This window comes from Chanodichthys erythropterus, chromosome 8, assembly GCF_024489055.1.
Source record: "Chanodichthys erythropterus isolate Z2021 chromosome 8, ASM2448905v1, whole genome shotgun sequence".
NCBI classification, from domain to species: domain Eukaryota; kingdom Metazoa; phylum Chordata; class Actinopteri; order Cypriniformes; family Xenocyprididae; genus Chanodichthys; species Chanodichthys erythropterus.
Genome location: NC_090228.1, coordinates 6,415,199 through 6,434,146, shown reverse-complemented (window position 1 = coordinate 6,434,146; position 18,948 = coordinate 6,415,199). Strand labels below are relative to the sequence as shown.

The 18,948-nt window shown below is 37.3% G+C and overlaps 1 protein-coding gene across 7 annotated transcripts in view; it reads left to right on the top strand.

The window, feature by feature from the left end:
* cald1a (caldesmon 1a) overlaps positions 1–18,948 on the top strand; it is a 65,591-nt gene that overhangs the window by 33,289 nt on the left and 13,354 nt on the right. For 4 of the 7 annotated variants that reach the window (XR_010895670.1, XR_010895669.1, XM_067391628.1 and 1 more), the window contains exons 3-9: positions 7,122–7,265; positions 9,258–9,627; positions 9,713–9,748; positions 9,851–10,096; positions 11,370–11,467; positions 14,730–15,000; positions 16,244–16,384. Coding sequence is in view for 5 of the 7 variants with exons in the window: in XM_067391628.1 (XP_067247729.1) it covers positions 7,122–7,265; positions 9,258–9,627; positions 9,713–9,748; positions 9,851–10,096; positions 11,370–11,467; positions 14,730–15,000; positions 16,244–16,384 (1,306 nt within the window). In the remaining 2 variants the exon portion in view is untranslated. The remainder of the gene's footprint in view (positions 1–7,121; positions 7,266–9,257; positions 9,628–9,712; positions 9,749–9,850; positions 10,097–11,369; positions 11,468–14,729; positions 15,001–16,243; positions 16,385–18,948) is intronic. The other 3 variants (XM_067391629.1, XM_067391630.1, XM_067391631.1) reach the window with 3 other exon arrangements.

The window sequence follows — 18,948 nt, the reverse complement described above, 5'->3', positions numbered from 1 at the left end:
GGCCGCCACCTTGTGGCGCAACAATGTAACTGCACTGTCTGGAACGCGCAGAGGTGAGTAGTTCTGCTTATACTCGTGAAATATCAGCAGAAAGTCTGTCGTTTAGTCACATTTGAGGATCGGAACTAACTATTATACATATAACAATAGCCCTACGATCTTACTGTCAGGTTTATGTTCTGTTATGTAGACCCTTATTTAATTTGACATTCTCTTCTGTTACTTACTTCCTGTTTCAACACTCTATTTAGTTTCGTTATTGAATACGACCATGTTACACAGATTATATAATATATATATATATTATATATATATATATATACACACATACATATACATATATTGCGGTAAAACTGCATATCGCGCTATTGAGCCACTCAAAAATACCGCAAGGGAAAATCCTTAACCGCGACAGCCCTAGCTGACGCTGAATGGCAACTTTTTTTAAAAAACAGAAAAAGAGTTAAAAGTAACTGCAAAAAAGTGTTTCTGAGGATCAAATAGTCGCTGAATTTGGAAAAAATTGCGAGGTTTATGAAAGTGAATCATAGTTAAGAGTTAGTAGCAACTCAAGTGGATAAGTGCTATAATTCAACATGCAACTCAAGTGGACTCTGTGCTAAGTGCTATAATTGTTACTTTTAAATGGACAGAAATTCTGCACACCACAAATTTTGGCTAATTTCTTTGATGATGTCTGTTTTGCAGAGACTGCTGAACCACTATTTGAATGAACTGCCTTTTTGCTGAAAGCCGGTCTATTGTGGTATCATCCATTTCCAATTTATCTGCCCCAAAACATCATCTATAAAGAATGAAATGTGGTTAGTCGTTTTACATGAAGGTCAGACGGGCCCTTCCTGTTTAAGTGGGCGGTTCATGGCCAGAATAAGCTGCAAAGTGAATGAGACTTTATGCTGATATTCAAACATCTGGCTCTGTGAGACTATAACAACTAGATCATAGATCAGGTCTGCTTTGTATTTAGAGAAATAGCTGGTTAGAGCAGTTTCTGAGATGACTGGCACTGTTAAAGGGTCAGAGGGTTCATGCTGTTTTTAAAGCACCATGTATACACAAGCACAGTCGCACACACACACACACACTCCTGTGTGACTGCAGTGGCCTTTCCCGGGACAGGTTGATGTGTTCCAGCTCTGAGTCGGGTCACTGATACTCCGCATACACACACTGGAATGTTTTGACTGCTGGCTCCGTGTCCCCACTCACCATGCTGACGGAATGTTCTGACTAATGATTACCAAAACCTACCATTTTTTGGTTTCTATTTTAGCATCAACTGCAGAATAAATTTGGATGGAAAGCTGAGAATTTAATTCATGGAAAAAAAATCTGAATATCACAAAAGCAATTTGTAACTGAAGCAGCATTTCCAGCTGCAGTGTTTAAAAGAACAAATTTGTCACTTCTGGAGAAATTGCATTAGAAATGAAGATGGAAGTTATAGTCACTGGGGGAAGCCACTGTGGCTCTTTTATATTATGTTTAATAAACTACTGCAACAAAGCGCTCTGATGGACTTCATGCTTGACAGTGATTGATTCAAGTGTGTCAGACAGTTTTGGGAGGTGAAAGGTGTGTTCGACATTTGCCGTGGCTAGATGCAACCGATCGGCGAGAGTAGCCGTGTGCAGGCGGGGAGGAGCTGAAAACGTAGACGTGAAGTCGGACACTTTCTGCTTCTCGTAGTGACGCTCGTGCTGTGTTTGCATACTTTAACACAGCTGAAGTGAAATAAATGCAATATTTGACTAGCCTAATACAAAGATGTTTCAGAGACATTTTCATTCAATACTTTATGTACATTCAACATAATAAGCATATATTATTTAAATACCAATGTAGTGGGGTCTACGTTTTTTATCGGTTTAATTTTGATAAACATGACACAATATAACATCGCGACTGCATGAAAAGAGCTTTAACTGTTATAAAAATGCAGATTTATGAGCATTAGTGGAACTAAAGTTTTTAGAATAAACACAAAACACATGTGATTGTTGTCATGCGGTGAATCCGGCCAATCGTGAAACAGCTGTGTCATCATCACAGCCCGTGCAGCCGCTCTTGAGATGCTGTGCTGGCTAACTCATCCGACCGCTCTTGAATCGCTCTCGCTGTACTTTGATGCCATTCGTCATAGAGTACCTCAGGGGTGATGCATTTTTGTAGGCAAAATCCGGAAGCAAGTTAGCATTTTAGGGCTTCTGGTTCCATCGCTCTGAAGTCTATGGGTTTTTTGAATGGGTTTTTGCTAAATCGCCTGCAATAAGGTCTGTGATTAACAAAGCCTCTAAATATTTTCACGTTTTGATCTATGACATAAAACACACCAGTTATAACCTGCTTGTGATTTTTTTAAACCTTTACTGTGTCTTAAAAACGGCGGTTGCTAACAAAGTGCTAAAACGGTCGTCATCATTACAAACAGGACATTTGGACAGTATTGCTCATGAAAAAGTGGATAAGTATTCATACACAGTGCAGATCATAATCAGCGAGCATGTTTTTAAATAAAGTTTGAGGAAGCTTAGTGGTGACGACATTGATCCATTATAGCCTACTGTTAGCCTTTTATATCTGACGACTTTATTTAGGCTTCAAAATGTATAAATGTTGTGTCAACTTGTAAAGATTATCTTGATAGACAAAACGTGTAAGTGTCATAACCTTTTGTTAAACACAGAGCTTATTTTCTGCGATTTTCCAAAAGTCTATGGGAAAAATGAATAGGCTTTCGATCGAGGGAACCCGTGCGCCACTACCTTCCAGGTTGGCCTACAAAAACACGTCATCCCTGAGGTACTCTATAGTCACATGGTGTCACTGGTATCTCAAGTCAGACAAAATATCTTACCAGCAAGCACTGCTTCAAGTCAATTTGAGCATATTCAGTCACATGACTTGAGACACAGTCACATGGCTACTTATAATTTTATTAGGTAGATGTGTTTCCATCATAGTTTATGCACAAATAAAAAAAATCCAATCCAAATGAAGCCTCTTATGTGCATTTTTATATTTTATTTTATTTTATTTTAAACAAATGATTACTTTCACTCAGCAAGGATGCATTAAATTGATCGAAAGTGACAGCAAAGATATTTATAATTTAAAAAAAGATTTCTATTTTAGATCAATGCTTTTCTTTTAAACTTTATATTCTGTTTATGACTGCTCTTTTCAGTCAATTTAGCTGATTGTACATAGTTTTCTCTATGGATCTGGAGCCATCTCGGCACCACACATCTGTGCTTTTCCCATGAGAGGCCAGGAAGAGCTGAGGAAATAACACCCATCCTCAACGAATGGCCCGTTTCAAACACACTCTCTCTCTGTCTCTTTCTCTCTGGCTGGTTAAAGAAGGGTATACATGTGTTCAAGGGATGCTGTTACTGAAAGCCATGAGGGCAGAAATGAGAGCAGGTGATCCTGTGCTGTGGTAAAATAAAGACTGGACGAATCTGTGGCGTTGGAGATGAGTGTGGGGTCAGTAAGTGGAGGAAGAGCGTGGGAATAGAACAGTGATTTGGCAGGGTCCATATATTTCTCTCTCCCAACCCTTTTGTCTGTGATTGCTCTTGAGAGCCTTTGCCCTGTGTGCTATGTTTTCATTGACATTTCTGAGATGTTTGGACCACAAGAAAATACTTCCCGCCTTGATACTTCAGCTGTCCCGGCCTGGATGAATCCATTGCCTGGTTGTGGCCTCTGCATGTTGTCATTTGTGCTATTATGAGAGCAAATTAGCTGCAAAATTAACTGGATATCAATTTAATTTCCCACACTGTAACCGTGGCTTCCTTTATAGAGTTTATGAATCCCATAAAACATGCTGCTCACTGCGTAGCTCTCACCGTGCACACTATAAAATAATTAATGCTACACGGCTGAAAGATGTGTTCCATATGGAAATCATGTTCGGCTGATGTCTTGGTTTACATCCCACATCGCTACAGGTACCAAAGCAATGCCCCAAATAAAATGCTAAGATCCTTCTGAATGTTATTGCAGCAGGCAGTCAGCATGTTTTATTTGTGATTTATTTTTGTGGTTATGGAACAGGGAAGCTTCATACAGTCATTGCAAGATGGGCGGTGTTCCCCGGAGGGATATCGGATCAGAGAGTCATCCAAGAGTCCGGACTCGATGGGCTGGAATGTTAAAGCGGATTTGAGGGCATTCTGTGCTGTTTCGAAAACTCCCTCTGGATTTTATTTACTTTCATATTGGGAGAAATCAATTTTTTCTTGATCAGTTGAAATAAAAGTTTGATGTATTGTAAAAACATACTGTTACCTTGAAGAACTCCCTCCCTGGTCCAAAACATTTCTTATTTCATCCAGGATTTCCATGTTAGAAAGCAGCAAAAAGCTATTAATTCTATTCATACGATGGCATTGAAAATGTTTTTTGGAAAATGATCAAAACTTCTGCTGAATTGTGATATAAGTTGAGCTCAGAGAAAGAAAGTGACATTTTTTTATATGATTCCTGAGAATACTTCAGTATTAACACAGTTGAGTTTGGCTGGTATGATTGGTTTGTGAACATAACGACAAAAGGAGAGAAGACAAGAACAAGAAAGAACAACAGAATCAGCAAGAATCCGGCTCTCTATATGATTTCACTCTCCCAAAGGTTTTCCATGGGCGTTAGCAGAGCACCACATTCAGTTCTGAACACATTCCTAATCACAGCACAAACTGAGGAAAGGCCTTTTTTCAGATTAAGTCTATTTCTCTCCAAAATTGATAGCTGCTGTTCATAACATTTCAAGCAATAGATAGTCATGCACATTTGATCTGATATTACTGGAGTGCAAGGTTATGAGATGCATTATGTAAATAAAAAGCAAGGTTATGAGATAAATTATGCTGAAGAGATGCGTCTTTAATCTAGATTTAAACTGGGAGAGTGTGTCGGAGCCCCGAACATTATCAGGAAGGCTATTACAGTGTTTAGGAGCCAAATTTGAAAACACTCTACCTCCTTTAGTGGACTTAGATATTCTAGGTACTACCAAAAGTCTTGAGTTTCGTGACCTTAAAGAGCGTGATGGAATGTAGGGCGATAGAATATTGGTTAAATAGACAGGAGCTAAACCATTTAGGTCAGCAGCAATACTTTATAATCAATACAAAACTTAATAGGTAACCACCAGTGTAGAGATGATAAAATTAGGGCTATATGATTTTATTTTCTTGACATGGTAAGAACTCGAGCAGCTTCATTTTGAACTAACTGTAGCTTGTTTATTGAAGATGCAGGACAACCACCTAATAATGCATTACAATAATCCAATCTAGAGGTCATGAATGCATGAACTAGCTGTTCTGCATCAGAAACAGGTAACATGTTCCGTAGCTTAGCTATGTTTCTGTGGTGGAAGAATACTGTGGCCCAGTAGTGCACAACACAACGAAATTTAAAAAGCAAACATAAGTTCACAACACAACGAAATCGAGCACAATGCAATGGAATAAAGCCACAACATAACGAAATAAAGCCACTACACAACGAAATCAAGCCACAACACAATGAAATCGAGCCACAACACAACGAAATCAAGCCACAACACAATGAAATCGAGCCACAACACAACGAAATCAAGCCACAACACAACGAAATCAAGCCACAACACAACGAAATCAAGCCACAACACAACGGAAATGCTCCCGACCACTAGGGGGCTCTCAGAGCTCGGTAAAGTTAGTTTTCCTTGCCACAGTTCGGCAGTGATATCAATATCACCACGATTAGTTTTAACAGTATGTAACCACTGTATATCGACATGAAATATTAAGTCAAAATCACCTACGTGCAAAATAGCTTCATATTTGTACCTGTGAAAGATTTGACGCGCTACCACGGTGAATGATGAAGGGAAAGTCTGCTTATTCCACCAAGTGGTTAAAACGTACATTTTGTATTCATTAAAATTACTTTTAACATTTAAAAACAGACATGTTCAAATTCCAAAGCTTGTCAGTCTTACCAACATGAACTAACATCCTTTGGAATTTGAACAAGTCTGTTTTTAAGTGTATAAAAGTCATTGTAATTAATACAAATTATACGTTTTAACCACTTGGTGGAATTGGCAGATGTTCCCTTCATCATGCGCCGTGGTATTGCGTCAAATCACAAGTATAAATATGAAGCTATTGTGCACATAGTCGATTTTTAATTAATATTTAATGTCGATATACAGTGTTTACATACTTAAAACTAATTATGGTATTGATATATTTGTAAGACTGTCGACTTTATAGAACAGTGGCAAGGAATAGTAATATTACCAAGCTCTGAGAGCCCCCAAGTGGTCAGGAGCATTTCCGTTGTGTTGTGGTTTCATTTCGTTGTGTTGTGGCTTTATTTCGTTGTGTTGTGGTTTCATTTCGTTGTGTTGTGGCTTTATTCTGTTGTGTTGTGGTTTCAATTCGTGGCATTGTGGCTTGATTCCGTTGTGTTGTGAACTTATGTTTGCTTTTTTAATTTCGTTGTGTTGTGCACTACTGGGCCACCATAGAAGAAGGCTGTTTTTGTAACATGAAATGAAACTAATTCCATGTTTTTAAATAATATTATGAAGGGGGCGGCATGTATATTGAAAATAGCAGAGGGCCTAAAACAGACCCTTGTGTCACTCCATAATTTACTTAATTTGTAATAATATTTCACAATATTATTGTTGTTGTGTTTTTTTACAATTAGCAACACTAAACTTGAACCTAACTTGTCCTTAAGAGAAGTAAAAAAAAATGTGAATGTGTTGAGGATTTGAGATAAAACATCAGCAGGAGACACGAGAGAGAGAGAGAGGTGAAGAGAGCTTGTCAGAGAGATGTGAAAACCTTATTTAGGTTACACGAAAGTCCCCTGGCTGTCGTGTGGGATGAACGCCACACTGCTGTCAGGATCCTCTCATCATCTGCCAAAGCTGATACACAGACACACACACACATCTGACAGCTAGTGAAAGTTCATCCTCAACAGCAACAACAGCAGCAGTATCAACAGACTGTGTGCCAAGGTGACATGAGGCCTAACTCTTTCCGTCTCTTACTGGTGTAACATCTAACTGTCTCTGTGTGTAGGATGGCATATCGCCGGAATGAGGAGGATGAGGAGGAGGCCGCTCGTGAGCGCAGACGAAGAGCGCGACAGGAGAGACTGCGCAGTAAGGACAGTGAAGATGTGGCCTACAAACCTGAGACCCCGGAGCTCAACAACAGCCACAGGTAAAACACACACACACACTGCAAAAAATGATTCTCTTGTTCACCCTGAGTCCAAATATGCCTACTTCCATACTATATAGTTGGCAAAAAAACAGCATGTGAGCTTAGTATGTCAGAATTTGTAGTATTCATACAACAGTAGGTGAAAAGTACCCAGATGACCTACAGTTTCTGGTAAGATCCTGAAGTGCGCATCCGATGGATACTTCACTATCCCATGAGGCCACAGGAGAGAAGTTGTCAATGGCAGTGAAGCGACACAACTAATTCAGTAGGTCACATGACAGTGACAACATGTCAGATGTAGTATGTTCAAATTTAATTCATACTACACACATTCATACTATATAGAGCATAATTTTTAACGGTCCAAATGTAGTACCTAATGTACAGTATGAGATTTTGGGCACTTATTTTCCACTACAAATATCTAAACAATCTTAATTCAAGATACATTTAAGCAAAATTACTTAAAGGAGTCATGACATTGGAAACCTTAATCATTTTAGAGGTCTTTGTAACATTAAAACATCTTGAAAGTTTCATAAAACGTCGTCCTCATTATAAAAAAAACCCAAAGCATTTAGTAAATCAAGCACCAAAAATGGCCTGTTTATCCATGCACTTGAGACTGACGTCAGTTTGACAAATGGAAAAGTAAAAGAACATTTGTTTTTGTTTTGTTTTTTTTTGCAAAAAAACTTTATTAACATTATAATTGAACCTCAAGGAATATATTAAAATAATATCTTAAAGGGCTCATGACATTATTTTTTTTTTAAATTAAGTCTTGTTTACTGAAAAAAAACACAAAAAAATCTGTTAGTAGGGTAAGGAAATAATCTTGTATTCTCTTTGAATTAAGTTTATTTTTCGGACCCCACTGACAGATGTTTTTTCTTGTTTTAAGCACAAATTTGATGACTTTTTAAGATTAAAAGACTTAATATGTGAAATCTTTTGGCTTCTCAGTTAAATATATCTTGATTCAAGAATTTTTAGGTCATTTTAATGGAAAACAGGACAAAAATACTGAGTAAGTACATTTTTGGCAGTATCATGGGACAGAAATTTTGATATGTAACACACTTTTCTTGCGCCTTCCTCTCTGTCCGTAACCTGCAACTTTAGTGGGCGGCTCTAATAAATAACTTCCTGTAGCAGGTCAGCATTGCGGAAGCAGTGACATGTTCAGACACTGAGGCTTTGTTCAATGAATGGACACAGAAGACGGTCAAACAAGACCAGAATTGTTCTCGATGTGTGACCAGACATAGCTCCATCTATTGTCAGTAGTGCTGACGCAGGGTAAACGTTTGCCAAACAGTGCAGTCAGACTACATTAACCTACAGTGGCAGGATTATGGCAGTCTACGTCCTAGTGCACCCTAGTTATGCAGCCCTAGAAAAGGGACAAAATGAGTGCAGATCCACTTTCAATCATAATGAAGTTCCTTGCTATCATTTTGCATGTTCAGGTTTTGCTAATAAGAAATGACGCTCTTTAGAGTTGTACTGTTGTGTAAAGCCCAAGTATGAGTTGATTATTTGGCCCCAGTGTTAATGTTGTAGCTAATGCAAAATAAAAATTGCATGATATATTTTATATTTTCTACACTAGTGTTCAAAAGAATTTTAGTCTCATGCTATATCAATTTGATCAAAAATACAGTAAACAGGCTTATTTGGAAATATTACAATTTTAAATAACTGTTTTCTAAAGATTTTCAGCATCAATACGCCAGCCTTCAGTGTCACATGATCCTGCAGAAATCATTCTAATATGCTGATTTGCACATATTAGACACATTTCTTATCATAAATGTTGAAAACAGTTGTGCTGCTTAATATTTTGGTGAAAACTGTGATACTTTTTTTTCAGTCACTTTTCTCTCTAGATATTGCCGTAGAAAAGCTAATATCACTCCATCAGTAGGAATATATTGCTGTCTATATTCTACCTTATTTTCTTCTTGGACTGCTTCTCTGCAGCGTTACGGTGACAGAGAGTGTATCCACCTCAGTGATGTCCTCCAGCGGGACGGGAGAGGGGGACGAGGAGGAACAGGCCCTGCTGGAGCGCCTGGCTAAGAGAGAGGAGCGCAGGCAGAAGAGGATGAAGGAAGCGCTGGACAGACAGGAGCAGGAGGACACCAGCCAAACCTCAGAGAGCAGCACTGGTCTGCGGCGCGGCCGGAGCTACGAGGTAGAGGAGGAGCACAACAGCAAGGAGGTGGAGAAAGAGGAGGAGAAACCGGTGGAAGAGGAGGAGGAGGAGGAGGAGGAGGAGGAAGAGGTGGTCATTCCTAGGGAGCAGGTGGTTGTGGAGGAAACGCCACGGAGGTCTTATTTGAGAGAACAGGTGTGCATTTCTTTTTATGGTTTGTTAGACCACAAGTACTTGCATTTAAGGTGTGTTTATGGCATTTAACTTTGTTCACCTGTAGGAATCCGTTGAGGAAATATCTAAAATACCTGATGAGGTATGATAAGTGTTTTTTTTTTTGTTTGTTTTTTCAAAAATAGTGGAGTGGTTTTTCTCTCATTTGACGCAACAAAGCATGTGACTGCAGTTCCATTCATAGGACAATAATGAGCAAGATGCTGTGCCCTCTTCTGAAATACGTGAGGTGATTTTAAATGAAGACGTAGATGATTCCGCAGTTGTTTCGGGGACGGATGAGGAAAATGGCACCGCAGAACTCACTGCAGGTGTACACGAGGAAAAGAGTGAGATAGAGGAATTGACAAAGAATGGAGTGGATGAAATGAGAGAGGCAGAAAACTTTGAGAAATATGAGACAGAGATTTCAGAAAATGATCAGTCTTTGGTAAGAGTTTAGTTGTGTTTTGAGGACTGCATAAGGATGGATGGTTTAGATTTTGGGTGGGAGGTTAACAGAAAAATGTATTTGTAAAGACCTCATGAAATCAAAAGTTTGTGTCGTTTAGTGTTCGCATGTACTTTGAGGCCTCTATATGTTAGTGTACTTGATAAAGTAAACTTTTAGCACATATATGCATTTAAACAAGTCTTTTGAATGTGTTGATATCGCCGACTTGCATATGCATACACAATTTAGTCGCTGTCAAGCAGAAACCTTGTATCTCCAAAAACTCTACTTTTCAGGAAATGGAAAAAACACATTTTATTATTATTATTATTAAACACTGCATTGTCAAAGTTGATATTGTGGATTTTTATATGATCAGACGCTTGTGTCATTTTATTATTAACATTTTACCAAAAGCAAGCTCAAATGGAGTTAGGAGGTTATGGACCAGTGAATTTCTAAGAATTTTGGACATGCGTGTTTTGTCGGTCATTAAAACTGTCTGTCATCAACTATAAAGTTTACTGTAGCTATGTGGGCGGTCAGTTTTGTTTTTTTGTCATCTGGCCAAAATCACATTTTGAGAAATGCTAGATTAAAGGCCATACGATAACTATAAACGATAAATACATACTTCTAAAAAATCATTCTAAATACAAAAGAATAGCACTGTCCACACCACAGCTATAACGATAACGATATAGAGAAACGATATCGTTGGGATCACTTTCAGAACGCTTTTGTCCAGCTGTCCAACAATAAAACACTGTCAGCCAATCAGAACTTATTCTAACTTAAGGGCTCGCTCATTTAAAATGGCAGACGACAAGAAGTCATTTCATGGGGTCTTTAACAGCTTTGGATACAAGTCAATTCATGTCTTACTATTTTCCATTGCAGCCATTCAATTTCCTCCCCAAAATCCCAAATCACTCCAGGCACTATTTGAGCACAGTGTGTAGTGTTTTCACCAGCGCGCACGAGTATCAGTACATTTCACATTAAATAATGCAGGTTTAAAATCTGCTCAATGATCAGCGGTTACACGGTGAGTTCACTGCTTGCTGCATGTCTATTGGGCATTGATGGGGAGTGTGTGTGTGTGTGTGTGTGTGTGTGTGTGTGTGAATACACACATGTTCTTTTCATCATTTATCCAGCGAGTGAACCAACAGCACCCGCATTTTGTTCTTTCAAAACACTCTGTCTTTCTCTCACACGCATACATATCACATCCACACATCACTCACTTCTACTTGTGTGTGTACAGATGGAAGATGAAGATGTGATGAGGAAGAATAAACAGCCAAATGGAGGAGTGTGTGAGGACAGCCCTCCCAAACACAAGAAAGCCGAGAGGACTTTCAGGTCAGTGCTCATATAAACAATTAATGATTGTGTTAGGATGGTCCAGGCTTTCTTTTTCCAAACAATTTAGAGTTCCCATAATTCCGTATATGGCAGTGTGTAGATCTGTAATGCTACGTCCCAATTCGCAATCTATACATCCTAAATAGTATTCGAAATTAAAATGAGTGTGTCCCAAATCATGAGTATTCCAAAGATACCTGGATGGTTTCTAGATCCATGCACATTATAACAGCTAATACTGCCCACAACCCATTGGAAAAGGATTCGATTAGAACTACAAACACGAATAAAAAGTGTTAAAAAAACTGCAAACATGGTGGTTGTGTGAGGGCGACGGTTAAGTGGAGAGGTTTAGATAATGGTTTTTGAGCAATTAAAGACACAATATGTAATTTTCACCACTAGAGGTCGCTTGTTCAAAACAAAGGCGTAGCTTGATGACGCCTTGATTTCGCAGAATCATGGGAGGTCTTCACGTCTACAGCCGGTGGAAAAGAATCCACTGGGACTCGGGCAGAAATCATATTCATGGATGAGCTAATGTACTAAAGATTTATTAAAATTAGTGTAGTATGAAGCAGGGTGTGGCTGAAAGCTATTGGAGCGGAACAAGGCCATTGGAGCGACTGCTAATGAGAGACAATCGCGACACGACTTGAGAGCATTGGAGCTTTTATTATGCCGCAGACGAACGCTTCCGCTTCTTCCGGTCATGCATATGTGGGGTAAAGCAGCGCTGTTTATCATATTAGATGCATTTGTGTGTTGAAAGTTGTTATAAAAGTGTTCGCCCCGCGGCTACTATAAGACACTTGTTGCACATTGCAGTAAGCTAGATCAATATTAGGCATGGTAAAACAATCAAGAAATCAAGAAAATCAAGATTTAAAGGTGCCCTAGAATTAAAAATGTAATTTATTTTGGCATAGTTAAATAACAAGAGTTCAGTACATGGAAAAGACATACAGTGAGTTTCAAACTCCATTGTTTCCTCCTTCTTATATAAATCTAATTTGTTTAAAAGACCTCCGAAAAACAGGCAAATCTCAACATAACACCGACTGTTACGTAACAGTCGGGATCATTAATATGTACGCCCCCAATATTTGCATAATGCCAGCCCATGATTGAGGTATAACACAAGGGCAGTCAGTATTACACAAGGGCAGAACGTCTGGATGTGCACTGCTAGTCAGACTAGGTAAGCAAGCAAGGAAAACAGCGAAAAATGGCAGATGGAGCAATAATAACTGACATGATCCATGATAACATGATATTTTTAGTCATATTTGTAAACTGTCTTTCTAAATGTTTCGTTAGCATGTTGCTAATGTACTGTTAAATGTGGTTAAAGTTACCATCGTTTCTTACTGTATTCACGGAGACAAGAGTCGTTGTTATTTTCATTATTAAGCACTTGCAGTCTGTATAATGCATAAACACAACTTCATTCTTTATAAATCTCTCCAACAGTGTAGTGTTAGCCAGTTAGCCACAGGGCATAGCCTCAAACTCATTCAATATCAAATGTAAACACCTAGATAAATACAATACCCACACAATCCGACGCATGCATTCAGCATGCATGACGAACACTTTGTAAAGATCCATTTTGAGGGTTATATTAGCTGTGTGAACTTTGTTTATGCTGTGATAGAGTCGAGAGCTCGGGAGGGGGCGGAGACAGCGCGATTTAAAGGGGCCGCAACCTGAAATCGGCTCGTTTCTAAATATGCCTTAAAATAGGCAGTTAAAAAAAATTAATTAAAAAAATCTATGGGGTATTTTGAGCTGAAACTTCACAGACACATTCAGGGGACACCTTAGACTATTACATCTTTAAAAAAAAAGTTCTAGGGCACCTTTAAACAATAAGACTAACTGTGTTGAGCTATATAACAGGATTAGTTTTCTGTTGATGAATGTATCCAAACAGTTGTTACCTTGTCTTAAAAAATATATAATATATTAAAGCATCTTTGGTGTTTCCATGCTTTCTACAAAATGAAACCGGAAATCAGGGGCAACACGGGTAATGCTAGTATGGTGTCATTGATAGGCGACGCACAGACACGGTCCGTGTCCTGGTTAAAATTACTTATTTCTCTGGATTTAAATATTCTTGGGATAATGTAAGTACATAATTCAACAAAATATATAGCATTGTTCTAGTGATTTTTGGATATTTTAATCAAAAAATCTTACATATTGTGCCTTTAATAATCAATATCTAACCTGATGAAAAGATATTTATTAAAGGTTATCCACATTATATTTAATCTGCAAAAGCATTGTAAACTTTTATAAAGATACGTTTGGTCTTTATCTTTTAAATGCAAATACATGAGGAGAGTGTCCACATGAAAAACCCACGACTGGCAGATTTGGTACTACATTTCTCTCCAAAACGTTTTTTAACTGTGACAAGATGATTGACAGGGCACTTTAAACTGTGACAGGATACACGTAACTAACTGATAGAGCGGTCCGTTGAAGACGAAGTTGTATGTCCCAAAGCTTGCTTGCTATTCTGCTACACAGTCAAAAGTATGCACTTTTTAAAATAAAAACAGTATGTACTTTTAGGGCATTGTATATACATTGAACTGGGATGCAGCATGAATCTCAGCATGAAAATGACTAGGAAGTGTTCTTTTTTATTTGTTTTTATTTGATTTGTGTTGTATTTTGTTGTTTACCAGTGATTATTTTTGTTGTAGCAATTTAAACAGACGAATTATATTAAATTATTCCCTCAATGAAGATATAATTATCGCATTACAATCAGACACCTTAAAACAAATAATAAAATTACAATAAATATTTACATAGTTTCTACCCAAGGATTTGACCAGAATATAAATGTATCCATATATTATCGGAAAACTCTAATATAGATACATTTATGTGGGACAACTACAACACTGACTGAAATTAACATACAGACAAAATAATCACATTCCACATGTCTGTGTTTATATGTTTTTGACCTTGAGATAATGTGCGTTATTTATATGTAGCCCGTTCAGAGCTTTGCGTGATGAGGTATTTGACTCTAGTCACCTGATCTGCTGTGTCCTGAGGGCTGTTCTCATCTGTAACCAGAGACTGTGTTACTTTAGACAGGGGTGTGCTGATTCACTAAGTCTGTGTGTGAATAGGTTGGGTTATCTTTACACGTAAAAAGAACATGGACGTGTAAAGGTGTTGACAGACCTTTTAACCTGTGCAAGTAAGTATTTGTTTGTCTGTGCGACAGCCGAGGCAGCTTACGCTCTCCTGAGGCGCCGGAAGCAGACGAGGCAGATGGCGAGGATGCTCGCTTGGAGGCCGAGAGAAAGCTGGAGGAACTGAAGAGGAGAAGAGATGAGATGGAGAGCGAGGAGTTCGAGAGGATGAGGCAGAAACAGCAGGAGGCTGAAGTGGAGCTGGAAGAGCTGAAGAGAAAGAGGGAGGAGAGGAGGAAGGTGCTGGAAGAGGAGGAGCGGCTGAGGAAGCAGGAGGAGGCCGAGAGGAAAGCCAGAGAGGAGGTGTGTTCGTTTAATGTCAATGATTCATTTCCTGGTCAGATAATGGTTTCACTGGCGCTGTGGAATTTGCTTGGATTCGCTTTGATGAGGGTCCTGTCATCAAAATTAGATGATTTCTGTAATCTTTTTTTTTTCAATTCAATTTCTATCATTTATACAAGATTCAACTCAATTTTATAAGTCGAAATGACTTGTACAACTAAGTTGATTATACCTAAAGATTTAAGGCAGAAACTGAACTTTGAAATTGTTGAAATTTGAAAAGTTTGAAATTTTATACAGTTATACATTTTAAATAGCATTTTATGGATGTCCTTTGAGAATTGAAACCTCATATAAGTAACTATACCTTATAGAACCCTTATATACAGTAAGTTAAATATACAGTACAGTTCAAAAGAGAGGGGTGAATGAATGAAATGAATTCTTGTATTCAATAAGCATGCATTAAATTGTTCAAAGGTGACAGTAAGGACATTTGAAAATAAATGCTGTTCTTTTGAACAGTATTTTTGTAAAAAATACTTTTGAATGGTAGTGTATATACTATATATTTCTCTCATTACCATAACAAATGGTTCATGATATTGTACCCAATATTTATGTGTCCGAATTTTTATGCTCAAAGCATCATGATGTTAGCTTAGCTTTAACTGTAATTTGATATTAGGCAATTTGATACTAGGCTGTGGTGTAAATTAACTGTTGTATGCTCTCTCTCAGTATTGAAAAGTTGTAATTCAAATGAATTTACATTAACATTAGCGTGATCGCACCCAGTGTGAGTTCCACATGAGTGCACATGAGTTTCAGACTCCGTCTCTCTCAGTAGCGGGCAAGAGACACAGCAGTCCCTCCTCGTGGATGCCTGCTCCTAGCATTGTAATGCAAATATGTTCCTTGTTCCTAATGAACAGAGGCAGTAAATGAAAAAGGACTAATTAGAGATTAGAGGGCCCCGTGCTGATGCTAGCGGGTCGTGCCAAAAACCGTGGTGTAAATAAAGAGACTTCTTTATGATTTCCCAGCTGCTGAGGAATGCGGCCGGCTGCCAGTTCACGTTACGCTTCCAGAGAGAGACACGATAGATGCAGTCTTGATTTTGTTGTTTGTTTAATTATCATTCTCGTTTATTGCAAGAAGGACATTTTCTGGGACATGAAGATCCCAAATCAGTCTGCTGGTGGTGTTTTTGTATGAAGCATGCCTTTGAGGTGATGAACGTGTTTATTTTATTCTTCAGGAGGAGAAGAGGAGGATGAAGGAGGAAATAGAGAAGAGAAGAGCGGAGGCAGCTGAGAAGAGGCAGAAAGTGGAGGATTCTGTGGACGGAGAGACCAGGAAGCCCTTTAAGTGTGTCAGTCCCAGAGGATCCTCTCTGAAGGTCAGCCGCCGCCCTCTCTCTCTCTCTATCCACAGCTGTCAATCACCCAACAGCGTCAGCTGACTCATAGGAACGCGCTGTCCCCATGAAAAAGCAATTATTTGCCATATCTTGTGAACATAATGAGGAGGAGAACAGCTTGTTGATTGTGTGTTAATGCAGCTGGTGTTCATTGAAGCGTGCCTGTACTGGTTTAAAGGGAATAACCCCCTTTGTTACCATTTTCCTCCAAATTACCATAGCTTCTACAGTTATTGTTTGAAGAAAAAAAACTTGTAATTTGATATTAGAAACCACTGTCATCAGAAAAAGACATTTAGAATGTAAGAGAAAAAAAAACTTCTGAAAGCTTCCTTTTTAAGAAATTTCAGAATTTATATAATGATAACAGTATATTTCAAACATTTTCTAATTCTTAAATAATATTTATGCATTTATAATTATACAAGAATGAATTAATTTATACATAAATTAGAAGAGAAGAGAAGAGAAGAGAAGAGAAGAGAAGAGAAGAGAAGAGAAGAGAATAGAAGGCACCTACAATTTATACTTTCCCTTATAAATATATAAAAATATCCATGCACTTTCCCTTATAAATTGAATAGAGAGAGTAGAATAGAATAGAATAGAATAGAATAGAATAGAATAGAATAGAATAGAATAGAATAGAATAGAATGAACCTAACATGTATGGTTTCCCTTATAAATGTATTTGAAAAATACACATATACTTTCCCTTATACAAAAATTTGAATAGAATAAAATAGAATAGAATAGAATAGAATAGAATGAACCTAAAATATATGGTTTCCCTTATAAATGTATAAAATATTCCCTTTCCCTTATACATAACGAATAGAATAGAATAGAATAGAATAGAATAGAATAGAATAGATAAACATAAAATGTATTCTTTCCCTTATAAATGGATAAACAATATGCATACAATTTCACTTATACATAAACGGAATAGAATTATACATAAACGGAATAGAATGGAATGGAATAGAATAGAATAAAATAAACCTAAAATGTATACTTTATCTTATAAATGTATAAAAATATGCATACATTTTCCTTTATACATAAATAGAATAGAATGAACATAACATGTATGGTTTCCCTTATAAATATATTTAAAAATACACATGCAATTTCCCTTATACAAAAATTAAAATAATAGAATAGAATAGAATAGAATAGAATAGAATAGAATAGAATAGAATAGAATGATCCTAAAATGTATGGTTTCCCTTATAAATGTATAAAATATTCCCTTTCCCTTATACATAAATGGAATGAATAGAATAGAATAGAATAGAATAAACATAAAATGTATGGTTTGCCTTATAAATGTATAAAATATTCCCTTTCCCTTATACATAAATGGAATAAATAGAATAGAATAGAATAGAATAGAATAGAATAGAATAGAATAGAATAGAATAGAATAGAATGTATGGTTTGCCTTATAAATGTATAAAATATTCCCTCTTCCTTATACATTCCTTATACATGAATAGAATAGAATGAACCTAAAATGTATCCTTGCCCTTATAATTTATAAAAATATGCATGCACTTTCCCTAATAAGTAAATTAGATTAGAATAGAATAGAATAAACATAAAATATTCCCTCTTCCTTATACATAAATGGAATAGAATAGAATAGAATAGAATTAACCTAAAATGTATACTTGCCCTTATAATGTATAAAAATACGCATGCACTTTCCCTAATACGTAAATTAGAATAGAATAGAATAGAATAGAATAGAATAGAATAGAATAGAATAGAATTCCCTTAAAAATGTATAAAATACGCATGCACTAACTACTAGGCCATGTCTCTGACATCTTCCATACTCATTTATTATTTAATAACTGTAGTAATTGTGGTATTTTGGTGTAAACTGTGCTTACTGTGAGAAATAGCATCAGATGTACATTCTGTGCTGAAAGACAAACTTTCCCTCCTATTTATCATACGCAGATGATACGTTCACAGATCTGCTTTGTCATCATGTACACTGTATGTATTGCATGTGGTGTGATGTATTTGTGTGATTTTTAACTCCTGTTTTATAGGTAGTTGGATTAGTTGAATTGATTAATTATTTCATAATTAGTATTTCATCATTTATTATGAAATGTATTAGTTTTATATCAAATATGCTGTACATCTCATTTCCAAATTATTTTTCTGGTACTTGCATGCTTTGGATTCGGGTTTCCTGCTGTCAGTGGTTTCAAAGTATTTCTTTTCTTCTCTTTCCTTTGGAATCCATCTTTTTACAAAAATACAAAATGGCGCGGTAGTGTTTTTGTGAGATAAAACCTAGCAGCTCTCTTCAAGACGTGAACTCTAGGGGGACGCAGGAAGACCATTAGACTAATAGGATTACTGTAACCGCATTCTAACAGAGCCGTTTCAAACGCGCCTGAGAATGGGGAATTTCCTGCTGAGGAGTATTTTAGGAACTCCCACATTCGGTGGAGGGGGGAAGTGGATTTTTTTTTCCAAGATACTTTTGGGGTTTGTATGTGTGTTGTCTGTGTGGTTTT